This window comes from Piliocolobus tephrosceles, chromosome 16 (assembly GCF_002776525.5).
Source record: "Piliocolobus tephrosceles isolate RC106 chromosome 16, ASM277652v3, whole genome shotgun sequence".
NCBI lineage: Eukaryota > Metazoa > Chordata > Mammalia > Primates > Cercopithecidae > Piliocolobus > Piliocolobus tephrosceles.
In genome coordinates this window covers 50992655-51007240 of record NC_045449.1, presented here as the reverse complement: position 1 = coordinate 51007240, position 14586 = coordinate 50992655, and the positions used below count along the sequence as shown (strand labels likewise).

The following is a 14586-nucleotide window of genomic DNA, read 5'->3' as shown; positions in this document are numbered from 1 at the left end:
AGACAACATAGTGAGACCCTATTTATACAAAAAAAATTTTTTTTAATTAGCCAGGTGTGGTGGTTTGTGCCTGTAGTCCTAGCTACTCGGGAGGCTGATTGAGGTGGGAGGATTGCTTGAGCCTAGGAGGTTGAGGCTGCAGTGAGCCGTGATTACACCACTGTACTCCAGCCTGGGTGACAGAGCAAGACCTTGTCTCACCAAAAACAAAACAAAACAAAACAAAACAAAAAAACCCAGAAATTAAAAACACTATTTTACATTAAACCTGTAATCTCAGCTGGGCATGGGGGTTCACATGTGCAGTCCTAGCACTTTGGGAGGCTGAAGCAGGAGGATCACTTGAGGCCAGGAGCTCAAGACCAGCCTGGCCACATAGCAAGACCCCACTACACACACACACACACAGAAAAAAAAACTGTAATCTCTGGAGCTGTCCTCAGTGTGGGGGGCGGCCCTGTCTGTTCCCATTCAGCACTTGCTGTTTTGACTCTCTGGGTTCTCTGTGCAGGTCCTGATGGGGAGTCTCTGATTTGCCACTCTGTTTTATTTAACTTCCTATAATCATAAAGCCAAAGATGGACTCTTTTTTTTTTGAGACAGAGTTTCACTCTGTCGCCCAGGCTAGAGTGCAGTGGCACGATCTCTGCTAACTTCTCCTGCCTCAGCCTCCCTAGTAGCTGGTATTACAGGCGCCCCCATCGTGCCCAGCTAATTTTTGTATTTTTAGTAGAGAAGGAGTTTCGCCATGTTGGCCAGGCTGGCCTCAAACTCCTGACCTCAGGTGATCCTCCTGCTTCAGCCTCCCAAAGTGCTGGGATTACAGGCATGAGCCACTGTGCCTGGCCTAATGATGGGCTCTTTAATGTGATCCTTTAGGGTTGGTGCCTTGCCCCAGTTGCTGTTGAAAAAACTATTTTTGTCCAAATGGCATACACACAGAAACCTGCAAACTTCCCTCCCACTTTTTCCTAGGAATTCCTTCCAAGGGCTTACTTGGGATGGGGCAGAATGGGGCTTGGAAGAGGGAGTTCCAGCTAATTGACTGTTGCCTTTCTCCTTTGCTGGGGTCCTGAGTCTTGTTCCCGCTGCAGGAGTTACTCACTTCCTGTCTGCCGCCTATCTCTCTTTCCACGTGTGCTTCGGTTGGGAGATCTGTTTATCAGCCCCTGCCACACGGCTCTTTGTTCCTTCTGCAGAGGACATTGGGGTCCCACGGCTGGTCCTTTTGACTCATTTTGCTTTCACGGTCTCTACCTCCCAGACTCAGGCTGCATCCTCCATTACCATCGCCCTTCCTGTGGGCTGGGAGGCCAGGTCCTTTCCTGCCCAGCAATGTCAGCCTTTCCTCAAGGGCCAAGGCATTCATCAGGAGAAAGGAACTAATTACTTGAGTAATTTGCCTGCCTTGCTGAGAGGAGTGTGCCCTGAGGGACTCCATGTGAGTGTAGTGACGGGTGTGGGGGTGTCCCAGTGTTATTATAAAATGGGTGCCTTCAGGAAGATGAGCATGTGACCATTTCCTCTCTATTTCCATCATAAGAGTATTATGGTATGAGAGTCTCAGGGTTAGATTATCGTCCCAAGACTCTTCTCTCTTCCTTCTCTACTGGAAGCTCACACAGCATTTCCTTGTGGCTTGAGGGAGAGGTTCGGAGCCACCTACAAATTAGATAAAGTATGTTTACAACCTTGTACACAGCCACACATGAAGCCATTTTTCTCAGCTTTTTTTTTTTTTCTGAGACTGAGTCTCGCTCTATCGCCCAGGCTGGAGTGCAGTGGCGTGATCTGGGTTCATCGCAACCTCTGCCTCTCGGGATCAAGAGATTCTCATGCCTCAGCCTCCTGAGTAGCTGGGATTACAGACATGTGCCACCATGCCCGGCTGATTTTTGAATTTTTAGTAGAGACAGGGCTTCACCCGTTGGCCAGGCTAGTCTCAAACTCTTGACCTCAAGTGATCTTCCCACCTGGGCCTCCCAAAGTGCTGGGATTATAGGCGTGAGCCACGGTGCCCAGCCTTGTTTTTGTTTTTGTTTTTAACAGTCTTACTCTGTCTCCCAGGCTGGAGTGCAGTGGTGCGATCTCACCTTACTGCAGCCTCTGCCTCCCGGGTTCCGGTGATTCTCCTGCCTCAGCCTCCCAAGTAGCTGGGATTACAGGCGCTGCCACCTCGCCCAACTAATTTTTAATTTTCATTAAAGACAGGGTTTCGCCATGTTGGCAAGGTTGATCTTGAACTCTTGACCTCAGGTGATCCACCTGCTTCAGCCTCCCAAAGTGCAGGGATTACAGGCGTTAGCCACTGTGCCCAATCTCAGCTATCTTGATTGCTGGAGAATTAAATCCTTTTCTGTCTAGGGTGTCAGCTCCCTAAGGGCTGGGCCAAAACGGTTGCATTTATAAGACACTGGAGCCCAGCCTCAGTAGCTCCTTTGAATTCTGCACTGAATTGATCAGTTTCTTGGCCCAAAGTAAACTCAGATGGCGGCCCAGGAGCCACTCTGCCGTGCCCTCTTTCACATAGTCATCATGCTTTCTGATCCCTCAGGTTATCTCTAAGCCTCATGTTATGACTATGCTGTTCTCAGCCCACCCCACCCTGCCCCATGCCTTCTCAATGGTTTGTTCACCTGAATTCCCCAGATTTCATGTCAGTATCCCCAAGGTTCCTTGACCTCTTGGTGTAAGCATTCAGCGTCTAAAATTCATTTTATTCCCGTCATTGCATTTCTAACTGTAGAACAAGAATTATAAATGACAAAGCTCATAGAAAATTGGAACCTTTTCTTCCCCCTCCCTCTTATTTTATACATAAAAGAGAACATGGGCCAGGCGTTGTGGCCAAGGCTGGGCATGATAGCTCATACCTGTAATCCCAGCACTTTGGTAGGCTGAGGTGGGCGGATCACTTGAGGTCAGGAGTTTGAGACCAGCATGGCTAACATGGAGAAACCTCGTCTCTACTAAAAATACAATAATTAAGCCGGGTGTGGTGGCTCATGCCTGTAATCCCAGCACTTTGGGAGGGTGAGGCGGACGGATCACCTGAGGTCAGGAGTTCAAGACCAGCCTGGTCAACATATTGAAACCTCATCTCTACCAAAATTACAAAAAAAACAATTAGCCAGGCATGGTGGCGGATGCGTGTAATCCAGCTACTCAGAAGGCTGATGAAGGAGAATCACTTGAACCCTGGAGGCAGAAGTTGTAGAGAGCCGAGATGGTGCTACTGCACTCCAGCCTGGGTGGCAGAGCAAGACTCCGTCTCAAAAAAAGACAAAAATTAGCCGGACATGGTGGTGCCGCCTGTAGTCCCAGCTGCTTAGGAGCCTAAGGCAGGAGAATGGCTTTGACCCGGGAGTGGGAGGTTGCAGTGAGCCGAGATTGTGCCACTGCACTTGAGCCTGGGCAACAGAGTGAGATTCTGTCTCAAAACAAAAACAACAACAACAACAAAAGAGAGAGACCATGCCTTGCTCCAGGTCTCTTAGCTATTGAAGATGTACCTGGACCCAGGTCTCCGATCTTCTAGTTGAAGCAATTGTACTGCCCTACAAAGTCATATTCTCTTTGGTGCTTCCTGATTGATGTATTTATCCAACTAGGAAGTTACTTATGCCCTCATCCAAAAATGTGGTAGAGGCCAGATTAGTGCTGGTAGGAATAGGAGATACAACCTTTGGCTTTGGAACCACAAGCATTAGCAGTCTCCATGTTCTTTAAAGACTCGGCGATGTTGGTACACCATGCAAAGACTACGCAGGCTTGGTTCCTGCATGCAGAAAAGTTATCTAAGAGATATGACCAGGCTAGAATGGAATCCTTAGACCACATGGAGGCTGTTAAACTTTTACATAATCTAGGGAAAGAATGGACACAAGGTTGGCATTAGTCTGGGCTCAGGTGGGAAAAGGTTATGCTGAAAAGCCTCTGCAGCTCAGGACAGCTTTGTGCAAAGAAGTGAGGTTCAAAGCTGCTAGTGCCTAGGACATCAAATAGTATAGATGAGGGCGGGCAACGCTGAGGGGCAGATGGAGCTTTCCAGACAATCGTGGCATGAGGATGGAGTGAGTTTCAAATCAGTCCTGCCGAGGCAGATGGCTTCCTCCGGCTCTGCTTACTGAATGCGAAGTCACAGTCAGTAAGAAAACTGGTTTTCTTCTTCCCAGGCGCCGCCCCATACCTGAAGACCAAGTTTATCTGTGTGACACCGTAAGTGGCTTCCTTTCCCAATTTTGCCTTCATTTGTAATATCCTCAGTTATCCCTGGGAGTAGGACACTGGGTGAGAGTTAATCTGCCAAGGGTCGGAAGCCCCTGGGCTATGTTTAGTACTCACAGTGACCTTGTGTGTTTAAAAAGCTTGAGCTTTTATTTTTCTGTTGGAGACCAGAGTTTGATGGCTTGTGTGTGTGTGTTTTGTTCTTTTTTTTTTTCCATTGTGTCTTGTCAACCCCCGTTTCCCCTCCTGCTGCCCCCCATTTCCTACAGAACGACCTGCAGCAATACCATTGACCTGCCGATGTCCCCCCGCACTTTAGATTCATTGATGCAGTTTGGAAATAATGGTGAAGGTGCTGAACCCTCAGCAGGAGGGCAGTTTGGTGAGTATTTGGTTGACAGACTTTGTCCCTATAAGGGAAGTTGGTCCCCTTTGTGTGATGCTCTCACATGTACACACCAAGAGCTGGTCACTCGGAATGGTAGGAGGTTCTAGAGCATTGCTTTCCAAAAGAAATGGTATGAATGCCACGTGCGAGTATAAATCTAGCAGCCACACTGGAAATAGACGAAGTTAATTTTTACAGTATATTTTATTTAACCCAGTAAATCCAACATACTGTCAATTTAACATTTCAGGCCAGGCGTGGTGGCTCACGCCTGTAATCCCAGCACTTTGGGAGGCCGAGGCAGGCGGATCATGAGGTCAGGAGATCGAGACCACAGTGAAACCCCATCTCTACTAAAAATACAAAAAATTAGCCAGGCGCGGTAACGGGCGCCTGTAATCCCAGCTACTTGGGAGGCTGAGGCAGGAGAATGGCGTGAACCCTGGAGGCAGAGCTTACAGTGAGCTGAGATCACGCCACTGCGCTCCAACCTGGGTGACAACGAGACTCCGTCTCAAAAAAAAAAAAAAAAATAATAATAATAATTTAACATTTCAGAAAAAGTTAAGGCTGGGTGGGTGGCTCAAGCTTGTAATCCCAGCACTTTGGGCGGCTGAGGCGAGTGGATGACTTGAGGTCAGGAGTTCGAGACCAGCCTGACCAACATGGTGAAACCCCATATCTACTAAAAATACAAAAATTACCTGGGCATGGTGGCGCATGCCTGTAATCCCAGCTACTCGGGAGGCTGAGGTAGGAGGATCGCTTGAGCCTGGGAGGTGGAAGTTGCAGTGAGCTGAGATCGTGCCACCGCACTCCAGCCTGGGTGACAGAGTGAGACTCCATTTCAAAACAACCAAACTAAACTAAAAGAAAATAAAAAGTTGAGACCTTTTTTTTATTCTTTTTTTCATACTAAGTCTTTAAAATCCGGTGGGCTTTTGACAGCCACAGCACAGCCCAGTTTGGACAGACCAAATCTTAAATGCTTGGTGGCCATGTGTGTCTCGGGGCTCCTGAATTAAACAGTAGATCAAGGGCAAAAGATCTAAGGCTATCCTGGGAATAGCCTTATTATGGAGATCTGGGAATCGATTAAGGGAGGAAGGAGAAAGGGCCCTTCCAGAGGCAGGGTCCTCTAGGGAGGAGAGTAAATCTGGCTTTTCTGACCATCCCTGGGCCCTAAGGGACAGGAGATTGGATAGCAGTGGTAGCCTGAGTCCTGTCCTCTGAAGGGCTGGGGGCGTGGCCTGCCCGTTGCAAAGGATGGACGACTGAACTAGTTTTCCCTGTCTGTCCCTCCAGAGTCCCTCACCTTTGACATGGAGTTGACCTCGGAGTGTGCTACCTCCCCCATGTGAGGAGCTGAGAACGGAAGCTGCAGAAAGATACGACTGAGGCGCCTACCTGTGTTCCGCCACCCCTTACACAGCCAAACCCCAGATCATCTGAAACTACTAACTTTGTGGTTCCAGATTTTTTTTAATCTCCTACTTCTGCTATCTTTGAGCAATCTGGGCACTTTTAAAAATAGAGAAATGAGTGAATGTGGGTGATCTGCTTTTATCTAAATGCAAATAAGGATGTGTTCTCTGAGACCCGTGATCGGGGGATGTGGCGGGGGGGTGGCTAGAGGGAGAAAAAGGAAATGTCTTGTGTTGTTTTGTTCCCCTGCCCTCCTTTCTCAGCAGCTTTTTGTTATTGTTGTTGTTGTTCTTAGACAAGTGCCTCCTGGTGCCCGTGGCATCCTTCTGCCTGTTTCTGTAAGCAAATGCCACAGGCCACCTGTAGCTACATACTCCTGGCATTGCACTTTTTAACCTTGCTGACATCCAAATAGAAGATAGGACTATCTAAGCCCTAGGTTTCTTTTTAAATTAAGAAATAAGAACAATTAAAGGGCAAAAAATACTGTTTCAGCATAGCCTTTCTGTATTTAAGAAACTTCAGCAGCCGGGCGCAGAGGCCGAGGTGGGTGGATCATGAGGTCAGGAGATCAAGACTGTCCTGGCTAACACGGTGAAACCCCGTCTCTACTAATAGTACAAAACATTAGCCGGGCGTGGTGGCGGGCGCCTGTAGTCCCAGCTACTCGGGAGGCTGAGGCAGAAGAATCGCTTGAACCCAAGGGGCAGAGGTTGCAGTGAGCCAGAATCACACCACTGCACTCCAGCTCAGGCAACAGTGTGAGACTCCATGTCAAAAAAAAAAAAAAGAAACTTCAGTTAACAGCCTCCTCGGTGCTTTAAGCATTCAGCTTCCTTCAGGTTGATAATTTATATATAACCCCTGAAACAGGCTTCAGGTCAAACCCTTAAAAGACATCTGAAGCTGCAGCCTGGCCTTTGGTGTTGAAATAGGAAGGTTTAAGGAGAATCTAAGCATTTTAGACTTTTTTTTTTATAAATAGACTTTTATTTTCCTTTGTAATGTATTGGTCTTTTAGTGGGTAAGGCTGGGCAGAGGGTGCTTACAACCTTGACTCCCTTTCTCCCTGGACTTGATCTGCTGTTTCAGAGGCTAGGTTGTCTGTGGGTGCCTTATCAGGGCTGGGATACTTCTGATTTGGGCTTCCTTCTTGCCCCGCCCTCCCGACCCCAGTTCCCCTGACCCTGCTAGTGGCATGTCTCCTCCCATGTCTGAAGGTCCCTCGTCCTGTTTGTTTTAGGAATCCTGGTCTCAGGACCTCATGGAAGAAGAGGGGGAGAAAGTCACAAGTTGGACATGATGCAGACTAGGGGGCCCCAGCGACGTGTCTGGTTGAGCTCAGGGAATATGGTTCGTAGCCCAGTTTCTTGGTGATTTCCAGCGGCACTTGTAATGGCGTCTTCATTCAGTTCATGCAGGGCAAAGGCTTACTGATAAACTTGAGTCTGCCCTCGTATGAGGGTTATAGCTGGCCTCCCTCTGAGGCTGGTGACTCCTCCCTGCTGGGGCCCCACAGGTGAGGCAGAACAGCTAGAGGGCCTCCCCGTCTGCCCGCCTTGGCCAGCTAGCTTGCCTCTCCTGTGCGTGTGGGAACACCTAGCACGTGCTGGGTGGGCTGCCTCTGACCTACAGGCATGGCCGAATTTGGCGACTCAACCACCTTGCCTCAGCTGATTAGAGTTTCTGTGGAATTCTGATTGTTACATCAAATTAGCTGGTCTCTGAATTAAGTGGGAGAAGACCTTCTCTAAGATGAACAGGGTTCGCCCCAGTCCTCCTGCCTGGAGAGAGTCGATGTGTCTTGCAGAGCTCTCGCTTCTCCAGCAACACTCTTCAGTACATAATAAGCTTAACTGATAAACAGAGAGAATATTTAGGAAGGTAAGTCTTGGGCTTACCATTGGGTTTAAATCATAGGGACCTAGGGAAAGGGTTCGGGCTTCTCTGGAGCAGATATTGTCAAGTTCATGGCCTTAGGTAGCATGTGTATCTGGTCTTAACTCTGATTGTAGCAAAAGTTCTGAGAGGAGCTGAGCCTTGTTCTGGCCCCTTAAAGAACAGGGTCCTCAGGCCCTGCCCGCTTCCTGTCCACTGCCCCCTGCCCGTCCCCAGCCCAGCTGAGGGAATCCCGTGGGTTGCTTACCTACCCTATAAGGTGGTTTATAAGCTGCTGTCCTGGCCACTGCATTGAAATTCCAATGTGTACTTCATAGTGTAAAAATTTATATTATTGTGGGGTTTTTTGTCTTTTTTTTTTTTTGGTATATTGCTGTATCTACTTTAACTTCCAGAAATAAACGTTATATAGGAACCGTCTGATAGCATGGCAGCTCTGTCTGGCTGGTCGAGGCTTCCTTTTCCCCTGCCTAAGTTCTGAGGAGGCCTCACACACAGGCGGGGCCTGGGAGAGGGGCCGGAAAGGGTCTTGAGAGGAGGTGGTTGCTTTAGTCCCCCACCCCACCCCCTTATGTCAGCCACCAGCCGGGAGGTAAGGAGTGCCTGGAGGAGCAGGAGGTCAATAGTCCAACGGCAGAAAGGTGTAAGAGTGGAGGCCTCCCTCCCCGGCCCCCTCCTAACCCCTAGAGCCGCCTCGTCCTGTCTGGGGTCAGATAAGCCACCTAAGCGGGGTTGGGGGTTAGATACTCCCACCGCACCAAGGCTTCCCCTTCCACAGTTGGCTCCTTTATCACTTTGCCTTCAGTTCACCCAGCGGAGACAACACGCAGACACCCGGTGGTGGCTGCAGGGCCTCCCGGCAGCCAGCGGTGATAATGCAGGGAAAGGCGCTCTGACCTCAGCTACACGGGCGCCCACAGGGCTTCTCCCCACCTCTACACGTGCCCCAGCGCCCTGGAGACGCGCCTGGGAGCTACGAGCTAGCGCCTTCCCTCGCAGAGATGGAGCAGATTAGCCTGGTGGGGCGGTGGCACCTGCCCTTCCCCTCCCCTCCTCTCTTCTCCCACCCCCGCCTGCCCCCTGCTCTGGGCCCCCTGCGCCTCCCTCCTGGGGCCCACGAGCCGCCCCACTCCCTCACTTGAGCTCTGAGCTCAGAAGGAACCTGCCCGCAAACCTGGCTCCCAGCCCCGCCCGGGGAGCGCGTGTTCCTGCGCCCAAGGGCCCCAGCGACAGCAGAGACTGGCCGCAGCCAGCGGCGCGGGGGTCCAGCCGGGACGAGCCAGCCCCCCTCCTGCACCTCCGCCTCACACAGTCGCCGGCAGCCAGCTGAAAACAGCGCAGCCGCGTGGTGCCACCTGCTGGTCTCTGGGAAGGAGGAGGATGGGACGGTTGTTGTGGCTCTGGGACTGCCCCTGGCCCGGAGGGTTGAGAAGTATCTTGGCGCCGGGCCCTCAGCCGCCAGCTTCGAGGCTGCTGGGAGCAGCAGCTGCTAAGGAGAGGCCTGGGTCAGAGTTCTGCCCACCCGTGCCCATCTCCATCTTTTCCCCAAACCTCGAGTCCCCTGCTTTTTAGCAGTACCCCTCGTCCAGTGGGTATTGACCCCGTTTTATAGACGAGGAAAGACCTGACGAGGAATCACAGATTCCCTAAATGGGAAAGATTTAGGGAATCTGTGCCCCTTAAACTGGCCCCTTACCCCTCTGAGAAGCATTGACAGTATTCCAGGGGTGGCCAGCACCCTGAAAACCACAGCGAAGCGGGCAGAGTTAAAATTTAAGACTAAAAATGACAGCGTCAGGCATGCACTGGGGAAGGAACAGAACAACCCAGCTCCAGGGGTTCCCATCGCCCAGGGAGGCCACCAACGCCCCAACCAGGAGCCATAGCAGCAAATTTATGAAAAAAATATTTTATTCCAAAACACTGTTTACACAAATGTGTGGTCTTTGTACAAAGTACAAAAGAATCCCTCTTCTCATCCCCACCTCCCTTTAGAGAAGTTTAAACCCTGGGCTCCCAATCTTCCATGGTCAGCTGCCCCTGACTGCGAGTCCTACAGCCTCAGAGGGAGGAGCGTGTGTGGTTGGGAGCAAGGCCTTCCCAGATCACAGCCAGTTACACAGCATCGCAAAGCCTGCTCCTGGCCCCATCTCCCAGCGGAGTCAAACCAAATCAGCTTTTACCCCTCACTCCAGATTCCACAGACACGCAGCACATGGCTATTTGCAGCTTGTCTTTCATTGCAGTTTTTTTTTTTTTTCCAGGAGGCAAGAGGACCAACCCTCCAAGTCCCGGGGCCCCTGTCCACCCACCATATCCTAGACCCAATCTTTTCTTCCTCTTCGTAGACAAGGTTACAAACAGAGAGGCAAGGTAAGAAGGCTGGGGCCTCAAGGAGGGGAGAGAATATATATCCCGTGGAACGTGGGCAACAGCATCATAGACTTGAATGAAGCTCAAGGCCAAGCAGCCAAGCAAGGACTAATTCAGAGCAGCTCAGAAACCCTCACTCAAAGCAGCGGCCCTGCTGTGCTAAGGACATGGCCAGGCCCAGACGCACTCTCCGAGGGTTCACAAAGAGTCTGGAGTCCACATACTACTCAAAAATGAACCCCAGCCTCCCTCCTGAGATGAATCGGTTACATCAACACATGAGGACAGATGCATTTACGTAGACACACACATACACACACACACACACACACACACACACACACACACACACACACACTCTGTCTTAGGAGGGCAAAGCTTCTCACTCCGGAGTGAAACTTCAGCTTAGAAACGTTACCCGTCTCCCCTCCCCTTCTGAATCATCTCATTCAAATAGCTGCTGAGCAGATGAAGGAATAGGTTTGACTGCACTGAGTGCCTGCAGTGACAGAGGCTCAGTGTCTACCACGACAGAGACGGACTCGGCGCGCTCTTGGATGCCATGATCTGAAAAGAGGCCACCGCTGCTGCAGCCACATCCCAGGACTGCACAGGGGAGGCAGGCGTAGCTCATGCACAAGGACACACACACGCACATGCATGCCTGCAAAGGTGTCGGTGTACACAGCCATACTAAGCTCACAACACGAAAGCTTCACATTGGATATTGTTTCCAAAGAGAAGCGTGGGATTCAAACATTCATGAGAGGGAGCCTCTGGCAGAGGTGAAAAGACCGGCAGGGGGCGAGAGGCGGGAGTCAAGACTGTCCATCGGTCGGCGTAAGAGTTCCTCCACGTGCCTGGCCACGTCCATGGTCTCATCCAGGTCGAATTCTCCATCCTGGTCAAGGACAGGGTCAGGGCTGGTAAAGAGAGGGGGATGTCAGAGGGAGCTGGCATTTCTCACAGCCTCAAGCTCCCTGGGGACAGCCTCCAGCCTGCTCTCCACTCACTCATCTCATGAGAACGGGACCAGTTCTGGCTGGATGCCCCCACCCCACCCTGAGCTGGGTAGCAGTCAGCCCACTGGCTTCTGCAGACCCCCACTCTATTCCCATCTCTTGCTAACTCACTGAATAATCTTAGGGAATTCATTTCCCCTCTCCCTGTCCTCATCTGTAAAACCAGGTGACTGACACAGTGGGCTCTGCCCACCTGCAATTATGCTCAGCTGCGTGGTAGGCACCGCCCTGTTCACTGAGCACCTAGAACGGCTGGGCCTTTTCACTGAGCACCTAGAATGGCTGGGCCTTTTCACTGAGCACCTAGAACAGCTGAACCTATTGAGCACACGACTCCAATGTTTACAGCCACCTGGAGAGTGGGTATTGACCCCGTTTTATAGACGAGGAAACAAGGCCATGTCAGGAAGCTTGCTCTGGGCCACCTGGCTGGGAGGTGGTGGACTCCGGATTGGAACCTGGGATCTTCAGTGGTCCCACTGGAAGGTGGTACCTCCCAGACATCCAGCCCTGGCCATCCACAGTGAGGAAGGGAATTAATTCTCTACCTTGTTCCCACCAGACTCTTAAGAACAACCACCCCATTTATAGCTACCCTGTATCAAGCCCTTCCAAGCCCCTCCCTGTGGAAATGCTTCACCCACAGTGTCTCATTTTAATGCTCCTCCCGTTCTCATGAGGCAAGCATTCTTGCCTCCGTTTTACACATAAGGAAACTTGAGCTTCAGAGAGGTTCAATCACTTTCCCAAGATTGCGGTTGGTACTAGAGTGAGGACTGGACCCTGCTGTGTCTAGCTTCAAAATGCTCCGTTTTCCTGGCTGATCTCACTCCTCCTGGACCGGGGCCTAACCAGAGCTCTGGATTCCTTTGCCCACCAGCCCTCCAGGGGTCCAGCCTGGGGCCAAGGCGCCAGTTCTTCCCCTGCGGACCCCCATGAGAACGCCACCTACTTCTGTGGGTACATGTTATAGTGAGCCTGGGGGCACACAGCTGGGGAGGGGGCCTGGTCCATGTACGTGGCACTGCCGCTCCCGGCATCTGCAGATGCGTTCACAAACCTGCAGAAGAAAGAAAACAGCTTCAGCTGCCAGGGAGGCCAGGGCGGCTGACGGGGAGGGGACCGAGGGGCATGTTTGTCTTTCTCGGGGTGTAGAAAGACAAAGTGCCCACTTGGTCCTGGAGCTCCAGCTACAGGAGTGGGCACTCGGGTACTGGCACAGCGTGATCAAGCCCAGGTCCCTCCCCAGGGCTGAGACAGGTTTCCTGGGGGAGCAGAAAGCTGGGTCCAGGATCGGGATGGGAGGCAGGAGGCAGGGTCTGGGATAGGAGGAAAGAGGCAGAAGGAGGGCCAGAGCCACCTGGCCACTTACTCAGGGACCACTTGCTTGATCTGTGGCTTCACGTATCCATCAACGGCTTTAGCTGCCAAGGGGAGAACCGCGGTGAGAACCAAAGTCCCTGCGAACTCCCAAGTGGGGTAGAAGTCCGTGCCCCATGCAGTGTCCCTCCTGCCCACATCACCCTGTGGTCTCAGCTGGGATGAGATTTCCCAAGGACCCCCAATAAACACCAGCTGATGAATCCTGCCTGAGGGTCACTGAGACCCCTGGCTTGAATCCCATCCCTTCTCCTGGTTCCTTTTCTGGCCATTTGCTTTCCCTCTCCCTGCCCCCACCCCTGTCAAAGAAAGAATGAACAAGCAAACCCAACCAATGGATTTGGGGCAGCTGGAAGAAGAGTCTTCTCCCTTTTGCTGCCTGCACTCTACTCGGGGGAAGGTTTGTGAGCAGGGTGTGGAGACAGCAGCTGGGGAGGTGGGGAGCAGAGCACTATCTGTGGGCTCGAATGATCCCGGCCACTCCCTACAGCACTGCCACCCCTTCCTCCGAGGGTGCAGAAGTGAGAATCCATGCAGCTTTCACTTTGCAGAGAAGAGAGCTGGGACAGGTTTGTCGTTCCCTCTCCTCATTTGTGAGCCCTGAAATCCTCTCTATCACCCCATGGGCCAAAACCCACAGGGGACATGGCCCCTGGGCTCCTCCTGGGGAGTCCCTACGGCGCAGCCCAAGGCTTTGTCTATGGGCTGGGGAAGAGCCCGGGGGAGTCAGCCGGCAGGGTCCTGGGGCAGTACCCACCCAGCACTGGAGTGTAGTACTTGGAGAAGACCTCATCCTTGGGGCGGTCAGGAAACACATAGATGAGATAGCTCAGGTCCCCCAGCCGGTCAGCCAGGGACCTGATGGAGAAATCCCGTGTGGTGAATGGTTTCAGGTTCCACAGGTTGCGTTCCGCTGTGAAAAGAACAACCTCATTCCCATAATCCACCAGCAGCAGGAGGAGGACCAAGGTTGTGGGGCTTTAAGGCAGGCTTGCAAGAGAAATCTGGGCTTTTATATAGTAGCTTGCGCTGCAACCCCAGCCTATAGGGAAGAAAGCCGATGCAGGATGTTCTACTCAGCAAACCAGATGAGCAGATACCAACAAGGCTGGGTCGTGGCAGAGCGGAGAAGGCTGAAACTGCAGGAGAACTCACCCAACCGTCCTGGAGTCTGTGGGGCTGGGGACTTCAGGTTCTCCAAAATGGAAAACGATAGAAAGGGAATACATTTCCAAGCCACAGCCCTCTCATACTAAGCTTCCCACTGGGTACCTTCTAAGGACACAGGCTCGATGTGGGGGGCGGGGGGAAGGGGCAAGGGAACAGGAGACTGGGCCTTGGGGCTGCAGTGTGAGCAAAACAGGCACTCACGGGAGTCAAATTTCCAGGCGATGGTGATACCCCCAATTTCTGAGTCACTAAAGCGCAACAAGAAGGTCCCATCAGGCTTGTTGATGAGCAGGTCGTGGGCCTGTTGCTTATTCACAAAACCTAGGATGGCCCTGGGTGCATGGAGCATTGAGCGTCACCACTGGGCCACAGCCACAGTCCCTCTGCACCCACAGCTGGCCCCTGACCCCGCGGCCCCCGTTCCTTACCCATCATTCCAGTGGGGCTTGTGGTGCTTCTTCAACACCTCCATCACCCCGTCAAACCACTGCCAGAAGGTGTAGTTCCAGCCCGGCAAGTTCTCCTGAGGGCCCAGGAACCCCCGAGTCAGGGCTGGTGCCCCAGGTCACAGGTGGCCCACAAAAGTCAGGGCCTTCCTGCCCCCACCCAGCCTTCTCCCAGTTCTTCACCCCTGCTTGCCACCACACTCCAGCAGACCATAAAGTGACACAGCCCCCAACTTGTACCCTAGGGACCCAGAGA

At 52.1% G+C, this 14586-nt stretch overlaps 2 protein-coding genes across 3 annotated transcripts in view; one reads left to right on the top strand and one right to left on the bottom strand.

Moving 5' to 3' along the window:
• Positions 1-3739: 3739 nt before the first annotated feature.
• Positions 3740-8359, top strand: LOC113220036. The gene is made up of 4 exons (XM_026448630.1): positions 3740-3887; positions 4068-4218; positions 4497-4609; positions 5921-8359. Exons 1-4 carry the CDS (start codon positions 3740-3742, stop codon positions 5974-5976), a joined length of 468 nt encoding a protein of 155 aa, XP_026304415.1. The 3' UTR covers positions 5977-8359.
• A 1473-nt stretch (positions 8360-9832) lies between these two features.
• Positions 9833-14586, bottom strand: part of STAT5A (signal transducer and activator of transcription 5A) — a 23843-nt gene continuing 19089 nt past the window's right edge. For both annotated transcript variants that reach the window (XM_023204086.1, XM_023204087.2), the window contains 6 exons: positions 14313-14407; positions 14086-14216; positions 13472-13627; positions 12707-12758; positions 12287-12394; positions 9833-11235 (listed from right to left, as the gene is read on the bottom strand). In XM_023204086.1, coding sequence (XP_023059854.1) covers positions 11073-11235; positions 12287-12394; positions 12707-12758; positions 13472-13627; positions 14086-14216; positions 14313-14407 — 705 coding nt within the window. In that variant the 3' untranslated portion in view covers positions 9833-11072. The remainder of the gene's footprint in view (positions 11236-12286; positions 12395-12706; positions 12759-13471; positions 13628-14085; positions 14217-14312; positions 14408-14586) is intronic.

Coding starts and splice junctions, on each gene's coding strand:
- LOC113220036 (XM_026448630.1), top strand. CDS start 3,740: ATGTTGGTACACCATGCAAAGACTACGCAGGCTTGGTTCCTGCATGCA. Junction 3,888..4,067: donor AGGGAAAGAATGGACACAAG/GTTGGCATTAGT, acceptor TCGTGGCATGAG/GATGGAGTGAGTTTCAAATC. Junction 4,610..5,920: donor CTCAGCAGGAGGGCAGTTTG/GTGAGTATTTGG, acceptor CTGTCCCTCCAG/AGTCCCTCACCTTTGACATG.